The sequence below is a fragment of the Pagrus major genome, chromosome 23 (assembly GCF_040436345.1).
Source record: "Pagrus major chromosome 23, Pma_NU_1.0".
Classification (NCBI taxonomy): Eukaryota; Metazoa; Chordata; class Actinopteri; order Spariformes; family Sparidae; genus Pagrus; species Pagrus major.
In genome coordinates, this window is record NC_133237.1 from 21,847,868 (window position 1) to 21,869,099 (window position 21,232).

Here is a 21,232-nt window from a genome sequence, read left to right on the forward strand (position 1 = left end):
TCTTAATCGAATCAATAATTTGTGGCAGGACCTAAAAACTACAGCATGGAAGACCTGCCAAGCCAAAATGTGCAAACCTCCACATAAAGTGAATCAAAAGTAAAGTTTGAGCGGACACAAACAACAACACCACAGTGCAATCATTTCATTAAATAAGTTTTATTTCTTTAAGAATAACTGAAGAAAAGTGTTAGCAATTTCTGTACAATTGTTTCATCATTTTCTCTCGGATTTGCTGAAAACCTTGAATGATCAACAGGGCTGAGAAATGTTATGCTGCCACATAGTGCACTTTTAACCTAAAAACAATATGATTAGTCCACAGGCATCCGTCTGTTTCCTTCCAATATATTCCAATAAGACGTTCCTTAAGCCTCACTGCTGACTCCAGTTTCGTTTTTTTTTTTCATTACCTGGCTCCTCTTCTCAATCCCAGTTCATCATCGAAAAAAGAGGCACATTAGAAATACTGCCATTTTCCAAGGACTGTGTCTTTGATTGCATCGACAAACTGTGCAGGCACCCAGTAGACCCAATACTGAGACGCTTCCGTTGGACCCAACTGAAAAGCCTACAAAAAAAACAGGGAAAAAGAAAAATCATGATTCATCTCATTTATGGATTTTACAGTTCACATAGTCTACAAACATAACTGGAAATACCAACAAACGGGTGTGGATGAAACACGACGTATGTAGGTATTAAATAACATTTAACCTTTCAAAATATGATCAGATGGAATAAAATAAAGTTATTAATTGAAAGACTGATTGCTGGGTATACTGTGTGTAATATACTGCCTCTCGTAAGACCTTTCAGTGAGAAAAGACCTCTTTTGCAGTATATTACAGCCCACTTAATCATTCCAAAAGCCAGTCTGGAATAAAAAAATTGTGACCTTCATATTCACCGGTGCTGCTGTTCACTCCTATAAAACATCAAGTTTTTTCGCTTCCCATCAAGAAGTGAGTGTAAACAGGATGGATCGCTAATATCAATGACCGGGAGTCTATTTTAGAAAAAAATGCTCTCTGCCCACTGACATTTTAAATCTTCCTCATCTCCTCTTCCATCTATTCCTCATACATGATCAACTCCTCAGTGATGCAGGAACATGCTCTGGGCCAAAACATTAAAACACAAAGTCATTGTACTTCCACTGTTCAGCACTACAGGTGTGACAACACGCTGAGTCACATTAACAAACTTTCAGTCCGGTGTACATTCTGGGATCCATACCACGAAACACAGCTGAACCGCTCTGGCATAAACTCCCACACATCTTTATTGGCTACACAGTCCGATCTCACCTACATGTTCAGTCAGTGGGAGGTGGTAGTAAACAACAAGGAGGGAGGAAAATCTGGACGTTCTCTCCAATGTCTACTCACACAGTAGCTTTGATTTTTAATTTTATCATTAACTTTTTTTTGATCAAATGCACGTGTCCTGAGAGGCTGACAAATATCTCCTGGTTCTCAACATTCACTATCAAATTGTCTCAGTTTTCACTTTTACAAAGTTTCAAATCAATTCTTGAATGACTTTGATAATAAACATTTCATGAGTAATCCAGTTGTTTATTTGGTATCAGTAGATAAAAATAAACATGAGCAGAGTGATTAGATATCACGTGTTAAAGAGCCTATTATACACGGATATGAACACAGCTGTGCCTTGAGATCTTTGCTTGCTCTTTGGTGTGCCCTGAGCACAAAGTTTGAAAACCACTGACCTAACCCAACATAAATCAGAAACAATGCACCATAACTCTGAATTTATCACTGCTTTTTCTGTCAGTCAATCAATGTGGCATTTTCAGGGCTGTTGTTTCATACGCTATGACACTGACAGAAGCTGTTAGCATGCTACTGGTCAGCTTAGCATAAGCATAAGATAATGTCGGCCTTTTTCGAACAGCTCCAGGGAGGAAATGAAAATACTGCATTCATAATTGACCCCTATCCTAAAGGAAACTCCTTTGGTGTGTTTTCTGTACTTGTTCACTTTATGTTCATGTTAGAAGTATAAAATACCAGGAAGAAATATACGTAACAGGAGATATTCTCCTAACCTTTACATTCTTTGTGTGACTGCTGTTATGAAACAGAAAACAGATCTTGATATCCATGAGACAACCCGATTCAATTAAGTTCCTTGTTCTGGGAACTTCTATTTCACTGACAATGAAGAACAGAAGTGCCTTGAGACAGAAAGGTTAATCTAGAGAGAGCACTGACATTTCCCGCTCCGCTGCAGAGCACCAAACAGCACACGATGGCCTCATCACTCTGATGGACACGCACTACAGTGACTTCAGTGGACAACTCAACCTGCATTCCTCACTTCCACAGAGGATCTTTTATAGACGTTTAGTTTAGTGGAATCAATGGCAACAAAGCTGTTACAATGATCATATTAACTTCAGCTTCTGTATGCGTATATGTTTGTGTCGTGACTTTCATGATATAGATACGTGTGGCATGCAGGTAGCAGCAAGAACAGTTACCATCATGTGATAGTCCTCATGGCCTTCGATGGGTTCAGACACTACGTTTTTAATGGAGCCCATCGGGACTTTCTCCGTTCTCTCTGCAGAGGAAAACACAACACAAAATGGAGAACATTAAATCGTCGGCGTGTTTGTGTTGCAGCGATTTTCAGCAAAATGAGGCCAGCTGTAATCTCACCCTTTGTTCCGATCCACAACTGATCTTGCTCCAGTTTGAATGTGAGTCTAACTTTTCCTCCGGACTTGTTAAACATTCCGGATAAAGGCACTGTTGGTAATCGTTCCTGTTAGTGGAACAAGACGGTTAAGTCAACATTTATCAAAGAAAAACAGCCTCGGGCTTCTGTGACACTCAATACCAGACAAACAAAAAATAAGGATTATCTCCCTTCATCTCCTCTCACCTTTGTTCCTTTAATAGCTGTCATTATGTCGTCTGGTTTACCTTTATCCAAAACTTTCCTGTGTTGCTGAAATAACAGTGCACGTTTTAAAAATCACAGAACTCCATTAATATTTCACTCTATTCTGCAAAATGTCATTAATCTTACCTTTTGCCTGCATAAAGGCTCTTTCTTGTTCTCTTCAGCTTTAACTTCCTGCTGAATGACCTCTTTGGGTGTATTCACAGCTAATACATCATTTATTGTAGATCCAACCACCATTATTTTTGCACCGTTTGTAATCTTTATCTCACGTAGCGTCTTGTCCTCTGGAAGCAGTCCTTTGTACATCACTTTCTGCATTGCCGGTGGAAGACCTCGGAAGACAAAGAAGAAGGTTTATTACATTTTTTAAGTCGTTGAAGCCGCTAAAACATTCAGCTAAAGGTGAACTATTATCTGCGCTCACCAGTGAGAGAATGGATGCTCTCTTTTAGTTTGGCTCCGGTGCTATCAACAGGAATTTTCAGATCATATTTATTCTTGTTCCAGATAATCTTCAAGTCCACCATCTCCTTGTCCTCTGCGTCGTCCCCATTGCTAATACTAGAGTCCTGAGTTGTGGCGTTTCCTGCATCTGTGTGAGACGTAGTTTCTGCATCTTCAACTAGCGGTTCAGCTTCTTTTGGCTTTGCCTCTGCCTCGGTTTCCATTATGACTTCTTCACTTCCTGGAAGAGCATGAAAAACATTCATTTAGATCAATTAAATGAAATTTCATGTAGCTGCTTAGTAGGAAGTTCTTAGCTCTCAGAGGAATAAATCCCATGATTTTCCAACATAGACGCTGTCCAACATACCACAAAGATAACTAACATTAGGGCTTCAATTAACTGTTATTTTCATTGTCAAGTAATTTGTTGATTATTTTCTCCATAATGTTTTCCGAAGCTCAAGATGACGTCCTCAAATGTCCTGTTCTGTTCTAGACCCAAAGACATTCAGTTCACTGTCATAGAAGAGTAAAGAAACCAGAAAATATTCACATTTAAGAAGCTGGAATCAGAGAATCAGAACTTTTTTCGTCGGGTAAAATTAATCAAAGCGAATAATAAATGATCAAAATAGTGGGATATTAAGTTAGTAACTGACAGCCGATCCAATAATCACTTTCGACTTGCAGTAATTGTGTTTAAACAGCGTATAGCACGTCATTCAGGTTATGCACGGCTGATATCTGTGTTCATAGGACTCCTATCTGCTCTCCTTTTGTTTCGTAACTCCAATGAAATATGGCAGAACAAAGTAAAGTTTCGTCCGTCTGGGAGAGTGAAACTGATAGACGTTCCTGCCTTAAGCAACGAGACAAACAAATTAACAAAACAATATAAAGTCCATTAAGTCCCTATGAGAAACCCAGCAGAGAACAACACAACAATAAAGATCTTACAATACAAATACTGAATTGATCTGGAGACAAATCACATTCTTTCTGACACATTACATTTTTTTTTTTATTTTAAACAACTTTCAGGGTAGTAAGTTAGTTTTTACTTTATTTTAAAATTTCCCAAGTATCTTAAATCTAGAGCCTCGTTTAAAGACAGTGGGTAAGTTGTTTCAAATACAGTTTGATGACAACTCTTTTTTCGGATATAGTATATATGGAAACTATATATGGAATTCCCCACACTTCCCCACATTACTGAGTTAACACTATAAACAATGTCATAAAGTCTAGTTTCGCTTTTTACCTTCACCCCCCCTCTCTCTATCTCTCTCTGTCTCGTGGTCTTTCTAGCTCTTTCCATTGCTGAATTTTTAATACAGGCAGCGATTTTTAATTCTGTATTAATCTAAGTGATAAATCCGAGTTAACCTCGCTTGACCCTGGACAGACGTGATTTTTTGGACGGAAACATGTCCTCGCAAAACACACAAGATCTTGTAGGTTAACACGGTTGGCCTTACTGGTTACCAAACTGGGTACCGTGAACGCAACATACCGTACGTCGGTACGTTAGTCGTTACCATTCATAACCTAACAGTTAGCTAGTTAGCTCCTTAGCAGCGACATTTAACCGACTCAAACCTGACACTGGTAAAATATTCACCAGTAACTTCAGTCCTCCACAGATCAAGCTAAATTTGACTGATGTTAGCTTTCGTTCACGTTAGCTAGCTACAACACATTCAGAGAATAACGTAACGCAGAAACGTAAATTTACACCACACCGCACAGTTATGAGCATATATTAACATGTCAATAACAAACATGTGACATTTGATTAACAGTGTCACTGCTCAATGTAAAGATATGAAGGAAATACTGCTGCATTTTCTCAGTACCCACCATCCTGGGTCGCCATGATGATTGTGTACAATCTGTTGTAGGTTGTGGCAAAGAGACTACAGACAGCGGGATGAGATCTGATATTCAGGAAGAGAAAGTCGACAACGACGAAAGTGGTGCTCAGACGTACATGGCAGCCCCGAAAGAAGTAAAAATGACTACATGTTTTTAAATGGCACAACAGGTATAAATATGCTTACCGTCACGACGTTAAAACATCTGTAGTTTCAGTTAGCCGGGGGAAGGGAAGACAGAATTGAAACGCGCATGCGTCAACGAAACTAACTAAAGTCACTCCAAATTAAGTTGTTTTGGATACAAAAACAGTTATTTTGTGCTCAATCAAATAATATGTAAATATAATTAAGTCACATAACTCTGGAGCAAAGGCAGGATATTCATTATACTTGTTGAAAACTCTAGCTGTGCGATATTGCCATATACGGGAATAGGGGCAAACCCGGAAGTGAGCGGTTGGCAATCCTCTCACTCCGTTCGGCTTCTCTGTTGTTGTGGCAGCAGAAGCAGGCACCGAGAGGTGGCACTTCACTCAGCGGCTATTGGCTCTGCGTTTCTTCTTCCTTGATACCATCTGACGGTGGAGGTTTAAAATGATGCATTATCGCCAACTATTGAATTCTGTGAAACATCTCCAAATGTTTATGAAGGAAATTGAGCAACACATACAATATAAAGAAAAAAAAGCAGTAAAAACAATGAATGTCTGCAATATGTGTGATATTTTAGGTGTTTTTCTTTTACTCTTGCATCTTTGTCTCTTTTTTATTTTCTTTTATTATTCTGTTAAATGTGTTTCTTTATGTTGTCTTCTTCTGTTTGTCAGTGGTTCTGATCTTTCTCTCCTAATGCTTTATCTTTATGTTAAACAGGTTGTTACTGTTTGCTGACTATTTGATATAAAGTATTAAAAAAAGGGAAAAAAAAGAAAAGAAAAGAAAAGAAACACCTCCAACCATGACAAATTAAAATGTAATACATAAAACATAATAGATCTCCCTTTAGTAATTTTTAGGGACAAATCAGCATAGCCTACTTCATAGCTATCTGTGTGTCTACTTCAGCAGAGGGCTCCCTTTTATTGGCATTAGAATAATTTGTCAGCCAGTTCCACTTCCCTAATTGTGTGAATCTGAAATTTGTGGCAGAAAAAAATGATTAATAGCCCAAAAACATTAGCAAACATGCAGGCTGCACAGTTTCAGCTGAGTTTCCCCACATTGATGGACTCATATCTGAATCACTCAGCTCTTTCTGATGTCTTGAAAACGAAGAGTGATTTTGTAACTCTCCTTGGCTTACTGCTTTAAAGTATAACAGATGTTACTGTTAATTTGATGTGCTTTTCCTATCTTCACCATGGTTTTAGGGTTCTTTTCATCCTATGCAGGCACACAGTGGTGGAGGAAGCATTCACATCATTTACCAAATTAAAGCTAAATTGGAAATTCTGCTCATGTGAACGTTTGAAATGAAAAACAGTGTTTAGATTTCGTACATTTTTCATTGGTGTCAGATTATTTATAACTTAATGGTGATAAAACTTTATATATATGGCACTTTTCTAAACCTAGGTTATGAAGACGGCAACTTTACATCAACAACAATATAGACTTTTATAATGAAGAAATGTATTTAGCCTTTATTTAACCAGTTTTACATCACAGATCTCTTTAACAAGGGAGACCTGGCCAAGAGTTACAACAACATATTAACAGAAAAATAATCAGATAAAACATTTGCACACAGACAACCTGGACTCAATTGATGCACCACAGTTTTAAAGCTGTTCATTGGTACAGTATTATAAGTTTAAGTTCAGTCTGTAGATTGTTCCTATTAGCTGGTGCCGAAAACCTAAAAGCTTTTTTCCCCCCAATTCAGTTTTGACTTTGGGAACAACAAACTGCAAAGCGTCAAAAGAACGAAGACTGTGAAGTTTCAAGTTTAAAAGAGAAGATAGATAAATAGGGAGTTTGCTAAGAACGTCTTTGTAAATAAAAACATACATCCACCTAAAGCAGAATAAATATGATATACAGCAGTTCTTACCCACTAATCACCAAATTTGGAGATACATGGTTTTCAATGGGAAAGAAAATTGTAATCTGAAAAGTAACTAGTAACTGAAGCTGTCAAATGTAGTGGAGTAAAATGCAGCCTGTAGATGTAGTGGAGTAGAAGTGTAAAGTTGCATAAATTGGAAATACTTGAGTAAAGTACAAACCTCATATTTGTAGCCAACATTACTTGAGTAAAAGTACTTAGTTACATTCTATCCCTTCAGGCTTGTGTAATTATGGGTCCCATGAGCTTGGTCATGAAATATAAACACACACAATAAACAATAAAACATAGTGAGAGAGTGACCTCATCCTCCCTCAGTGATGTAATCCCTCTTTGTCAGAGGAGCGTTTCCCTGTTCATGGTGGGAATGATCCTCCTGGTTACCTCTGGAAGGCAGCACAGCGAGATGAGCGTGAATTAACAGGAGAAGAAGAAGAGCAAGAAGCTGCGGGAGGACAACCATGACGGAGAAATCGAAGAAGAGAAAGGAAGAACGAAAAAAATTAGTTCTAATAAAAGTCACAAGTAGTCATGCGTGCGTGGTGTGACAGGAGGGAAGTGGCCTTATAACAGCACTACAGTGTGTGTGTGTGTGTGTGTGTGTCTGTGTGCGTGTGTCCCGCACTGTCTGCGCCTCGAACTGGAACCGAACTGTTAGAAAGTCAACTTTGTGATGATGGATCTGTCCGAGCGTGTCATGGATCCGTGCGGGACTCTCTCTTAGACTTTCTGTAGCTCGGAACAACTTTAAACGTGAGGTGTGTTGTTGGGACGAGCAGGGAAACGCCATGGCTGACAGAAGGAGTTTCAACGTTGTGATTTTGGGTTTGGGGTTTCTGTTTATTTTCACCGCCTTCACCACCTGTGGGAACATTGAGGTAAGTTAAACTCTGTGACCTCATATCAGCGATTCATAAGACTGTGAGTCACTTTTGTTTGTTTTTATAGTTTTTTTGTAATGGATTGAAGAGACTTCCTGCCTCTCAGCTCATTAAAAATTCAAAGATAATCCCATGCTGCTGTTACAAACATCTGGTATTTGTTATATGCTTTTATAATATATAACAACGCAGCCGAATTATTATGGAGTTAGTGTTATCATCATTTCATGTCCACTTTTGTGTGTTTGTGTAATTTATACAGAGGAATTAGCAAATAAAAATTAAATTGAGCTTTTTTTGGCGCACATTTTGTCATTAAAAATTCAAAGATCCATGCTGCTGCTACACACATCTGTTATATGCTATTATAATTATATAACAACGCAGCCGAATTATTATGGAGTTAATGTTATCATCATTTCATGTCCACTTTTGTGTGTTTGTATAATTTATACAGAAGAATTAGCAAATAAAAATTAAATTGTGCCTTTTTTGGATCACATTTTGTCATTAAAAATTCATCCAACAATCCAGCTGCAGATGTCTAATTGGCATTAGCCGAATTTTTATGGATTCAATGTTGACATCATTACATTTCCACTTTTATGTATTTGTGTAATACTTTCTGAAGAACTGCTAAATCAAAAAATAAATTCGTGCTTTTTTGGCGCACATTTTGTGAAAAGATGTGTAATGGGTAGGAAACAGGCCAATCGGAGACGTTAGTCAGGCGCACCTCGTGTTTCCAATTTTCTTCAATGGTCAGTGAAATTATCAAACCTGATGAATGACTTGAGGACCTAATTATGAGCCACTCTGTCTGGTCTAACCCTGTGCCTCACAGAGTTTTATGTTTTATCTTACTTTCAGCAAACTGTGGTGAAAAGTCTGCAGAATGATACTTTCAGTGGCAGCGGGTACAACAGGTAGGTCGTGCAAGTTCACAGCTCACGATGGAGAAAAGAAATGTTACAGCTATAATAATAATAATTCTCTTTGCCTCTTTTACAGTCTTGGCATCATCTATGGGGTGTTTTCGTTCTCCAATTTACTTGCACCAACAGTCGTTACTGTAATTGGACCAAAAATGACCATGTTTTTCAGTGGCCTACTTTACAGGTAAACATGGACATGGTGATTATATACAAGATGCTGCTGAAGCTGAGACTTGTTGTTCATTGCTGTTCTACATGTTTCTGTCCAGTGGCTACATCGCTGTGTTCATCATCCCTTCAACATGGGCCTTTTACTTCACCTCTGTGCTGATCGGCATCGGAGCAGCCAGTGAGTTCCCCTCCCATGGATTTTACTGTAACATCAGATGTCGAATTGTTTTTATATGTTTGCACTAGCAGGATTGTATAATCAAAAAATGTGTGACAAAACAGCATTATAGTGACGCACTGTAGTGCTGCTGAGATGCTCTGGCCTTCAACTCTTGTTCCCCAGATGTAAGAAAACATGTTTGTTTAGTACGGACTCCAACAAACGTCACATCATCGTGATTTTAACAGGTTTTTTCAGTGAAGATGACACAAAAATGATCATTCCCACTAATCTTGAATCATATCATAATTGCAATATGATTTTTATTTTTTGTGCAGCTCTGACTTTGAGATAACCTCAGAAGGAGGTGATAAGTTGAGTTTTACGGTACTGTAACAGTGTCCAGGCAAATTCCCAAATCAGAGCAAATTGCAGTCATTTAACATGTTGATGAAGGTTCTCAGTCATCCAGGTCACAGTAATTCTAAGTGCTGTATCGTAGGCAACTGGACTTTGTGTGGACACTTGTAAGGACACTCCCACACAGAGTTTAAAAGCCTGCAACTCCCCTCCGGTTAGTAAGAACTGAGGAGGCCTCTTGGATGAGAGGTGAAACTGAAACACGTCCAGTTGCCGATGATCCAGCACGTACAAATACAGTCATTTAAGACGACTCTCTTTTGGTTCCAGTGCTTCGTTTATTTTCAATAACTCTGTCTGTGATGCAGACCTGGAACTTGGTAATGATGTCATGATTGATTAAAGGGTAGCTCCACCAATTTTACTCATTAAATTGTGTTTACAGGTGAAAAAATAAGTATAAAGCCTTTTGTGGCTCCAGAGGAAGCAGCATGTAATCTGATGAATTGCCTCCAGTGACGTCACTCAGTGGTTGTATTGTGGGTAATGTAGGCACCAGGTTTTTAAAAGCAGTCCACTGGATCAGCATTGAACTCCTTTTGACTCATTATGGACAGTTCAGTTCTTCTTCCTTTCAAAACCGGGTGCCTACATTACCCACAATGCAACTAACTTCCTCTGGAGTTACAAAAGGCTTCATACATTACTTTTTCCACATATGCAGTAGTACTCCCCAAGACCTGTAAACACACTTTATTGTGTAAAATTGGCAGAGTTGCCCTTTAATTGAGATCTTTTATTTTGTAATATTAGTTAAATGATGTCTCCAATTTAACAGGATATGTAGAGTTTCATTTGTTTCTTTTTTTTGCTTACACTACAGATTTTTCATAATGGATTAATCTTGTCTTTTTTTTTTTTCAAATGAATTAATTTTGAGTATTAAATTGGGTGAAAAATGCTCATTATAATTCTCCAGAGCTGAAGGAGACGTCTTCAAATGTCTTGTTTTGTCCAACCAACGCTCCAAAACCCCAAACTGGCATATAAAACAAAGAAAAGCATCAAATCCAATTCAAATTTTACAAGTTGAAACCAGGAAAATGTTTAGAATTTATGCTTGAAAAATGTCAGAAAGAAATAATTCATTATCAAAAACAGTTTATAAGAATAATAAGTTCCTGTCGGTCAACTAATTGATTAATCAACTAATTGTTTCAGTTGTAGTTTACAGTTGATTTATGTCAGATTTTTGGTCAGAAACAGTGTGTAAACAATAGCTCAAGAGACTGAGGCACATGAATACTTCCCCTCTTGGTTTTTGCAGCCTTTGCAACCTCAGTTTTTGTGTTCAAATCCAAATAATGTTTAATCATGCATACAGGGATTATCATGACTGGGTCGTGCTGACACGCATAAATGTTATATCCCAAATTAGACCTTAAAATGGTTTAGGAGCGGTGTCTGTAAATAGTCTGCGGCACTTTGAGCCGTCTCAGAGATACTAAGAAAACAGGCATTTACTGGCTGTTTTTAATGCAGCGTCAAGTCACCGAGATGTGATGCATTTTGATCTTGTCCCAGAGCTGCTCACACAGAAAGATCATTTCTCACTTCATGCAGCCAATTAACTGACTGGTTAATTTTTTTCCCTCCTCAAATCACCTCTCTAACTCACTTTCCCACAGTGCTCTGGACAGCTCAAGGACACTTTCTGGTGGAAAACTCAGAGGCTTCCACCATCAACAGGAACACAGGGGTGTTCTGGGCTCTCCTACAGTGCAGGTATGCAGCTACTGACACACTAACAGACTCCGGTCCTTCAGTCACTTCAGCTGTGATAGATGCAGCCCCCGAAACCATCCCCTCCATGCATTACTTCATTTAAAATTTAAAGGTTCATTAATCCACACTGCTTTTTAATACTCTAAGAATAATTTAACTCTGACCTTTAGTGAATAAAATTTAATTTGAGAATATAAAAATCCTCCTAGTCTGCATTAGACCAAGGTTATACCACTGTGTTACCTCTTCTAGTCATTACACAATTCATAACCATGTTTTTCATGCTTGTTTTCTCTTTTTCTTTGATGCAACTATTGCAGTTGATGTCGGATATAATTACGCCGCAGCAGCCAAAATGCTGCCCGATCTGTATTTTTAGCCTGACAGGATATTACTGTGTGCTTTATTTAAAAAAAAAAACCCCAAAAAACAAATTGTCATCCATCAAAACATAACAACACCAAAGCCTCTTACAACAGAGTTCTGCAGGTGAGCAATTTTGGCCTTTTCATCTCTCGCCGTTCTTACGCGTTGGCTCGGACAACTAATTTGTGTTTGTTAAAATATGCAAATTGATTTTTGTATAATAATTACACTGGCTGTCACCTGTGCCAAAGCTCACAACAGGGCAATGCTAATCTGACTCTGCAGTGGTGATCCCTGCCCCAGTAAACTCTGAATCAGCTCTTCCCAGCCTGCAAACACGCACAGGGACCGCAGTTATTTTTCAGAAATAACCCCTGTTATCCCTCACTGAGACTTTGGGATAACCTAATTGCTCATCTACATTTTTTAGTTTAGGTGATATCTATTTAAAGGCAGAAATAGACCGTGGTATTTTAAAGGAGGGCACTGTTCACCATGAAAGGAAAATAAACAGCTGCATGAAAAAATAAAAGAAGCATCTTCAGAGGCAGAGATGCAGATTATTGTGTTTAGAGAGTTGCTGTTTGATCCAACCTCCAAAAAGTCTTTCTTGTTTGCTTCTGCTGTCTGTCAAACATGATTTCTCTGATGACATTACAGGCAGACGTGTATAGCAGAGTGTTTAGACAGTGATTGACCTAATGGGCGCTCTTAATTAAAGGTCAAAAACTGTGAAAGCCCCGGAGTCCTACACCAGAGCTTTGATTGACATGAGATGTGCAGGACAAAACAAATCGCACAGGCAATGCAGTACAATTAACTGTTAGACTGAAACCTGAATGTGTCAGTAGAAAGTGAAGAAATAACAGTTTTGACATTATGACGTCGGTGTCTGGTGTTGCAGAGATGTCTACTGAGGTTAGCATGCTAACCAGCTAGCCCTGGTCCAAAGCTCCTGTGCTAGTTGTGTAAACATCAACACACTCCTGGATCTCCAAGCTCCCAGTCCAGACCACTAGCTGCACAGCTAACTGAGCTAATGGCAGCTACAGGTATCAGCAGTTAGCGATTACTCCAGTCAGTTTTTCTTCCTGTCTTAACATCAACATTCTCTCTAAAACACAGAATGGGGGCACGGTTAGTAGTCATACGTAGTTATTACCATCGTAACCAGACTGCCCTTCTGGCAATATCAACATCACTAGCATGGATTAGCAATAGCATCGATATTAGCATGGACAAGCAGCATAAATATTAGCAGGGATAGTGATAGCTGTCAGTCAAACAGAAGTTCTTATGAAACGTCATAAAAACACCAGATTACACTGGAGGGGGGCTTTAAAGAGCAAACGGAGCTATCGGACAGGGGGTGAATAGAGGTGCTGCAGCAATGGACACTATCAACAATGTGAGAAATGTTAATGTTGTGTTTTTGTCATATACTCACTTGACTGAGCCATTTTATCTTGTTTACAGCATGCTGTTTGGCAATCTTTACATTTACTTTGACTGGAATGGACGAACAGAGATATCAGGTAGAGTTCAACTTCATTAAGAACTGTCACGAGTATAATAGCAAAATCCAGCGTGATGATGAAAGCAAAATATCAAGAGGATTATGGGACTGCTGGGTTCTTCTGAATACACTCTAGCTTAATGCTGTTAATGTATCTTGTGTATTTTAATTAAGCGGTTTATTTTAATCTTCCTCTCTCAGACGGCAGCAGGAAAAACATTTTTCTGTCCCTGTTGGTCGCCTCCGTTCTCGGCACGCTCAGCTTCCTGGTGTTGAGAAAGAGCCATCATGACGAGGAGATGCTCTCTGAAGAGGAAGGGCAGTCGCTGCTCTCGACTCGCATGATGTAAATAAATATCTTTTTAAGAAATTATGTGTATGTTTTCAACCGTAGCCTCACAAAGCCACTGAGAATATATAAAAATGTCTGAGCATGAACCTCTAGTGATGAATATAAAGTGAGATAATGGACTGTGGTTTCTGCTAAATATACAAATAACCCTTCTACTAGCGAACTCGAATGAACTTATTTTATTAGAGCGAACATGACAAAAACAGGATTAATTTTACCTTTAGACCGCACCACCTCAGAAATGATTGCTTTTCAAACAACCTACCTTGACTTTTCTCAAGGGTTTTCAAAATGGCTTCCCGCTGCAGCTCTGAGTTTTAAACTACACAAAAATTGACTCTGACCGTTTTTCTCCAGATCACTGAAATTTTCGACAGCCGTGCCTTATCATCGCACTTTATACAAGGAGGGTGCAATCAGGCAGATTTGGGGGCAGCTGTTGAGAGCGACAGTGACAGCAGCTAGAGACCCTAAAATCTCCTGGCACAACCCTCAACTTTATTTCAGACATCTTTCAATTTTTCTGACTTTAATCGACTCAAATCACACGATGAAATAATACGAAAAGTACGGCTGGCTTGAGAGACGACTGAAAGTCACGGAAGAATGACAAGGCCATCGAGGACAGTAACAAAAATTGACTAATGAGTGATGAGACTGAAATTAGATCATGTGCAATCTCGTGAGACTGCTAAATCCTTTTCTCTTAGCCCGTTTCTGTCTGTTTTTCTGGCAGCAGATTGTGTTTACAAACTGTTTTGGTATCTCAGAGACGCAGGTATTTGATCTTTGCTTATTGGCTGAGTTTGACTGTCTGCATGATTCCAACAGCATAACAAGGAAACCTGCAGGGAGCCATCATTTACTGAGAAAAACACTTTTTCCACAGTGTGCTGGGATTTACAGGAATCTTTTATGCAGCTAAAGTCTCTTTGATTTGTAAATTACTTCACCTGTTCTTCCCTGGAAGGAAGTGATATTATTGTTTGTGTGTGCAGAGTATTTCTATTGATTAACTTCAGCTTTGAGGAAGTTGAAATCGATTTGTTTTTCTGTTGTTCAGGTACAAGCACAGAGCAAACACCGCCGTGCAGGATGCCAAGTCAGAATTCCGTAAGTTTCATCAGTGCTTTTGGAGAAACTCACCAGACCGTATATCCCCTGTTCTGTTGAAGTAATACTTTGAATATGCTCGTTCACACTTTGCTCATGAATCTGCTTATTTGCTCATTTATCTAATTAACCTCAGGTAGTAACAAGACTAATAGTGTCTCCCTAATCCGTACTCGATCTTAGCGGGTTTTCATTTTTTTCATCGTGTTCACACTGGAAAAGTGACAAATTGAATTATACTCCAGCCACACAGCATGCATACTAAATACAATCGATTTCTGAGCGTGCTGTTGGTGGCACATTGTTCTCCCATGATGCAATGCATGAAGTAAATGAAGGTTCTGCTCTCAGCTGGGAGAAGTTAAAATAAATCGAGTGCTGGGAAGACAACGAAAAAATGTAATTATGTAAAATCACAGTAAACGCATTTTAGTTTAACTGGCAGTGAAATTCAGAAGACGCTGTTTTTATCACATGTATTTTAGAAAATTAAAAATTAAAATTGATTTCCTTGTAAACTGCTGTTAAAACAATATAAAACCTCTACTCCAAAAAAGTTGGAACTGTGTAAAATATAAATAAAACAGAATTTGCTCATCATTTTCTGACATAGACTCTATTGAAAACAATAGAAAGACAATATATTGAATGTTAATTACTTTTTGTAATTATTATTTTTTCTTTATATATTGTAAATACTATATGCTTACTTTGAATTTGAGACGGGTCAGCAAAGGTGTGGAATGCTTCAAAAACGACTGTTTGGACTTACGATTTGGTTTGAGAGGGACATCCTGGAAAGGCTCAGTCCTTCACAAGCAGAGGTGGGGCAAAGTTCACCACATGTTTGTATAAAGCAGCGCTGCCCAAACTTTTGAGTTTGATCTAAATTGATTTCTCTGCTGTGTTTATGAGCAGGTGAAAAAATATATTGATAGTTCCTTAAATGTGTCTCTGCCTGCTGTGGTTAGATTAAGAAAAAAAATAATAATTAGGGATCATGCATATTAAAAGAGCATCTTTACCTCACAAAAATACAACGATTCATATTATGTCATTTTATTTTTTTTATTAGAAACATCTGGCGAGCCAAATCAAATCTTATGGCGGGCCTCAAGCTAGCAACTTACCCCACTGTGGGCAGCCCTGGTATGAAGGACGTTAGTAGGTGGATTACAGGAACACAACAAATGTCTTCAGTAAAAAGATTGTTGCAGATGATTTCATTCTGTTTTTATTTACATTTACACAGCGTCCATGTTAATATTTGCCAATTAGCACAAAACACAAAGTACATGTGAGGATGATGGAAATGTCATAAACGCAGGTACATAATTTCGCAGCAGTCCCGCCAACAGCTCTTGAGACATTTCAACTAGTGGTAGTGCTCATTAAAGCCTTCAGGATTCATCAAGTTCATTCAAAAGTTTGAGGATCACCACAGTCAGTAGGGTTCCTCCTCTGGGATCGCATTTGAATCTGAACCAAAGTACTGGCCCGACTGACAGACTTTGCTGCTTGCGTATTTTCCTTGGAGTGTAAATTCGTGTCATCTGAGGTACACGCTTTTCACATTCGATATAAAAAAGACAGAAAAAGGCACTCAAGATCTTCCAGAAATGTGTGTTATTTTCATTTTCTTTCCCAGTTGTTTGGCATGCTGCAGGTCACCTGTAGTTGTTCACACTTCACTACTCTCAGCCTGAAACAAGCAGGCAGTTTTGTTTTTCTTCAAGTGAAAATTGCTTTCACCTGGATAAAACTCTTGCAGCATTACAACCGAGTACACGAAAACCGCCTGTGCTCAACTTTTATTTCAGATCATATCTCTCTTTGTCAACAGGAGGCTCTGCTGCTCTCTTGCCTGCCGGCAGTGCAGCCTGGAGTTGTTGGGATGATCAGATCGCTCTTTGTCTCGCTTCTATCTTGTGTGCATGTAAACTTGTGTACACCTGCCTTAAAGGTTTCGGGTTTATCGAAAAATGCACGCTGATTTATGTCAACAAGGGCAAACCAGGCTGGTGGGATTCCTTTTTTTAAAAGTTGAACTTCCCCTAACTGCCTGAGTGAAATTCTCTCCCGGGTGCTTTTTCACCTGCATTTAAATGTGGCTTTTTGGCTTATTGAGATTTTCCCATCTTCTATCTGCATTGTCAGAGGGTAATGAGGCCTTTGCATTTTTATCTGAGCTCAATCCAGATGTATGTAAGTGTTTGGAATATAAAAGGTATTTATTAGCAATTCAAATGAGTATATCGTGTTTCCTCCTGTTCAGAAACCATCCTGCAACTTCTGAAGGATAAAACTATACTGCTCCTGAGTCCCTGCATGGCGTACAGTGGTAAGTCGAATACAGAATGCATTAATATAATAAGTATCTTAGCCTCCGGTGGAGGCTTGAAGCTACAGCATGAACTCCTTGTTCTGCAGGCCTGGAGCTATCGTTCTACAGCGGAGTGTATGGGACGTGTATTGGAGCGACTGCAGAGTTTGGAGAAGCAGCCAAAGGCTTGATTGGGATCTCTGGGATTGTGGTAGGCATCGGAGAAATTGTGGGTGAGTTGAAGTTCCTCGATCGGAGTGTGTTTAGGTGATCTGAAGTCACTTGAGGTAACTGAATTTATAACTTTGTTCTTTCTCATCAGGCGGAGGCTTGTTTGGATTGATGTGTAAGAACAGTCGCTTCAGACGGACCTCTGTGGTGTTTCTGGGAATGGTTGTCCATTTCGTTGCCTTCTATCTGATCTTCCTCAACATCCCAAACGACGCCCCAGTCGTCTTTGATACCAACACCCTAAAGAATCCATATCTAACTCCGAGGTAACAATTCAACAATAAGTTGAAAATGAGTGAATACGTGGAAGGCTAGTCACGATTTTGCTTTAATGAGATCTCTGTTGTCTCTCTCAGTGTATCCATTGCCCTGCTGTGCAGCTTCTTGCTCGGACTCGGGGACAGTTGCTTCAACACTCAGCTCTACAGCATTTTAGGCCACGTTTATGCTGAACAAAGCACGCCCGCTTTCGCCATCTTCAAATTCATCCAGGTAATCCTGAGCTGCCAATTCTCAGACGTTGTTAGCGGGGCTGAGCAAAGCTGGGTTAAAATGTTGTCTCCTCGAGTATAAAATAAATTCACCTGAAGCCCCATTAAAATGGAAAAGAACAAGAGTCACATTCCCCGCTTAATCTCCGTTTTTTGTTTTGAGGCCAAATTGGTCTCTTAGAAGAAATAAAGCTTAGAAATTAGGGTATTTTCAAGTTTGACTGATATTAAATAGCATTTTCTTTGTCTGCTACAGCTCACAGATCTGCTCTGTGAGTCTCGAGTCCTGTGTAGAAAATATCAACAACAAAAAAGGAGAAATTTATATTTTATAGTTTTTGATTTCATAGCAGATTTGATCAGCTGTAGCTAGTTAGGGTAAGCCAACACTAAAACCATTGACCGTATAAAATATGGACGGAGCTTCCGGGTCGGAAAAGTGAAGCCAGTGTGAAGGTGAAGGTGCCTGAAACCTGCACTCTTTTTAGTGGCCAGCAGAGGGTGACTCTACTGGTTGCATAAATAAGTCTGATTGTATGTAAGCTTATGAGAAAATGAGCCTGCTGTACTTCTCACTTGAATTATTACTTCAGTGAACAATATGTGATGTCACAATCATGGATCTAATAAGCCCCATTCATCCATATGAAAGCTGCTCAGTGGCGCATGAAGCCAAAACAGGGCGTTGGACTGTCAATGTTTGGGGGAGGGCTTTACTGAATGGTCATGACAGTAAATGCACCGTTGAGATACGTTAGTCATACGAAGTTGGGTTAGCTGTTTTGTAGGATAATTTTATCACAGCAAAGTAAAACCTTTTTTTCCTTCGTCAGTCTATTTTTGCAGCGGTGGCGTTCTTCTACAGCGGTTACCTCCTGTTGATGTGGCAGCTCCTGCTGATGGTCCTCCTGGGCTTCACTGGAACACTCTGCTTCTTCGTGGTGGAGCGGATGCAGAACTTCTCTGCAGATCTGCAGGAATATTAGAAGGAAAACATTTCTGTATCTGCTTTGATTGTTTTTGTTAGGCAGAGACCTGGTGGGAGGAAGTAAGGCCGTCAGAAAAACAACCCTGCATCTTTCATTTCACAAGGGTTTATTTTAAAATCAGTTTTTAGTATAATGCGCTGCCGGTCATAGGAAATGTGGATAACACTCACATACAGAACAACTGAAACCGAGCTGCCTTAATACAACTTATTATTACATAGTTCTCAATCAGCCTAGATTGTTCTTCGCACACAGAACACTAGACGTTATCATCGGCAATCATTAACATTATGCTCCTACTGCACTTTTGCACTGTTGGTCTTACTGTAGGATTTTAAAAATAGCCACTCACCTTCTCTCTTTCTTATCTGCATCGCTTCCAGCTCAGGTTCGTTATTAAAGACAACTGTTGAAAATATTTGCTGTATCTAAAAACTTGTCAGAATAATTGTTCTATATATCTAGATGAGAGAAAATAATGCAATACTGTTCCTGTCATGTTTAACTAATTAATGCCTGACAATCATTGTTCTTAACCTTTTTTTGTACATTTTGCATGATGTCGGTGTTTTTCCACATTACTGTGGATCTTTGATGAATAAATTTCTTCGCATTTTGCATTTTCTGTGATTTCATGGAAACTGGAGCTCAAAAGTGTCGACAGTTCAGATGGTGTCGATGTATAACAGTCAAAGCCGCCGAGAACAACAGACATAAAACGTTTGATCTATAAATAATGTTGATTATGATATTATGACCTGTAAATCAGACAAAGGGCCGTGTTTTAAGAAGCAGGGGGAACATGGGGAACAGCTTTTACATCAGTCTGTGTTTCAGAGTTACTTACCTTAAGGTAGCCTGTGTACCTCGTCACTTTATTGGAGCACAAAACAAGATAAATCTCCTGGATTTAATCCTGATTTGCCAGATTTATTTGAAAATCCATGAGGCCATTAATCAAAAGAAGGTCGAGGTGGAAGAGAAAGGGTTATAGGCCCAGAGGTCCCACATTACTTCACTGGTAATTGAGTATTGATTACGTTATAATGAGAGTAAGCAGTTTTGTGTGATCTTAAGTCAATTGTGCCACTTACTTGACAACAACAAAGCACTGACGGGCTAAGTGAAGTATACAGCATTTACTCACTGAATTAAATTCTGGCAGGGTTCATATTATTGGTCCAGAGAGATATTCTTTTAAGGAAAGTAAGTGGAGCTGGATAAGTCTATTACCTGAACACTGATATGTGTTTATGTGGTTATTCCTCAATTGAAAATCCTTACGTGTAATAAATAAATAGAATCTGTACCGGCGAGTGTTCTGGTTAGAGCCATAGGTTTCTTGGGAATTTCTCACATGGAACAGCATTCATTTCCCAGAACAAGAATAGGCCAACGGGTTTCAAAAAGAGGTTTTTGGGCCATTTTGAGGCGATTATCAAACCAGCAAGTTCTCAGCTGTGTGAACAGAATTGCACAAGTGTTTTCTGATGGTCAATTAGCCTTTTAACATGATAAACTTGGATTAGCTCACACAATGTACCACTGGACCACAGGAGCCGCTGAAAGTTGTCTTCTGTATGCATTTGAAGATATTCCAAAAATAATCATTTACCACAGTAATAATGTCTACACTGGATTTCTGATTAAAAACATATTTTCTTCCAAACTTTTGACTGGTAGTGTATCTGTTTTTCCCCACACTGGCCTTGGATCGGTATTGAAGCCCATCTCTGCCAGTTCAAGAAAAAAAGTTTTTTCAAACAAAATGTTTTTAAAAAGCCTTGATTAAAAAATATTCCCATAGAAATTATGAGGGGGAAGAAGTATTTAATGGGAGATAAAATGCCAACCACTCTTTATCTCGATTTTGACTTTCTATCTCATAACTTTAACTTTTTATCTGACAATTTCGACTTTTTATCTCATAATTAAGACTTACCATGGGAATATTATATTTTTAACAATTGTAGTTTTCAGGTTTATATTGACCACTACACAAAGTTTGGGTATCGAAATCGAAAAAGTGGTATCTGTACAAAAAAGTATTTGTGATTCAAAAATGAGTATGCTAAATAGTATGTGATTGTACCGAGTAATATATACAAAATAATTACAAACCCCACTACAGTAATGAATCTAGTACAGTTGCACATCTGTGAGCTAATAATTATTGAATATGCATTTATGAGCATGTATTTTCCCTGTAACGAGACAGACACAAATA

General features: G+C 38.8%; 2 protein-coding genes across 3 annotated transcripts; one reads left to right on the forward strand and one right to left on the reverse strand.

The window, feature by feature from the left end:
- Window positions 1-140: 140 nt before the first annotated feature.
- Window positions 141-5,531, reverse strand: ubfd1 (ubiquitin family domain containing 1). 2 transcript variants are annotated; one of them, XM_073493776.1, is made up of 7 exons: window positions 5,448-5,531; window positions 3,365-3,625; window positions 3,064-3,272; window positions 2,917-2,982; window positions 2,691-2,796; window positions 2,510-2,592; window positions 141-571 (listed from the first exon to the last, which is right to left on the reverse strand). In XM_073493776.1, exons 2-7 carry the CDS (start codon window positions 3,606-3,608, stop codon window positions 461-463), a joined length of 819 nt encoding a protein of 272 aa, XP_073349877.1. In that variant the 5' UTR covers window positions 3,609-3,625; window positions 5,448-5,531; the 3' UTR covers window positions 141-460. The 2 variants fall into 2 exon arrangements, with proteins under 2 accessions (XP_073349877.1, XP_073349876.1); XM_073493775.1 differs by lacking the exon at window positions 5,448-5,531 and adding an exon at window positions 5,248-5,333.
- A 2,232-nt stretch (window positions 5,532-7,763) lies between these two features.
- Window positions 7,764-19,623, forward strand: LOC141019018 (UNC93-like protein MFSD11). The gene is made up of 13 exons (XM_073493777.1): window positions 7,764-8,210; window positions 9,084-9,139; window positions 9,225-9,332; window positions 9,418-9,497; window positions 11,528-11,624; window positions 13,467-13,525; window positions 13,708-13,852; window positions 14,922-14,971; window positions 17,247-17,312; window positions 17,402-17,527; window positions 17,617-17,791; window positions 17,882-18,017; window positions 18,850-19,623. Exons 1-13 carry the CDS (start codon window positions 8,121-8,123, stop codon window positions 19,000-19,002), a joined length of 1,341 nt encoding a protein of 446 aa, XP_073349878.1. The 5' UTR covers window positions 7,764-8,120; the 3' UTR covers window positions 19,003-19,623.
- Window positions 19,624-21,232: the final 1,609 nt, after the last annotated feature.

Bases quoted from the DNA above. Each gene is read 5' to 3' on its own strand.
- ubfd1 (XM_073493775.1), bottom strand. The intron at 3,273-3,364 runs GTGAGCGCAGAT...TTGTCTTCCGAG, and splicing joins GAGCATCCATTCTCTCACTG to GTCTTCCACCGGCAATGCAG. The intron at 2,983-3,063 runs GTAAGATTAATG...CTGTTATTTCAG, and splicing joins AGCCTTTATGCAGGCAAAAG to CAACACAGGAAAGTTTTGGA.
- LOC141019018 (XM_073493777.1), top strand. From the start codon at position 8,121: ATGGCTGACAGAAGGAGTTTCAACGTTGTGATTTTGGGTTTGGGGTTT. The intron at 9,140-9,224 runs GTAGGTCGTGCA...CCTCTTTTACAG, and splicing joins AGTGGCAGCGGGTACAACAG to TCTTGGCATCATCTATGGGG. The intron at 13,526-13,707 runs GTAGAGTTCAAC...TTCCTCTCTCAG, and splicing joins TGGACGAACAGAGATATCAG to ACGGCAGCAGGAAAAACATT.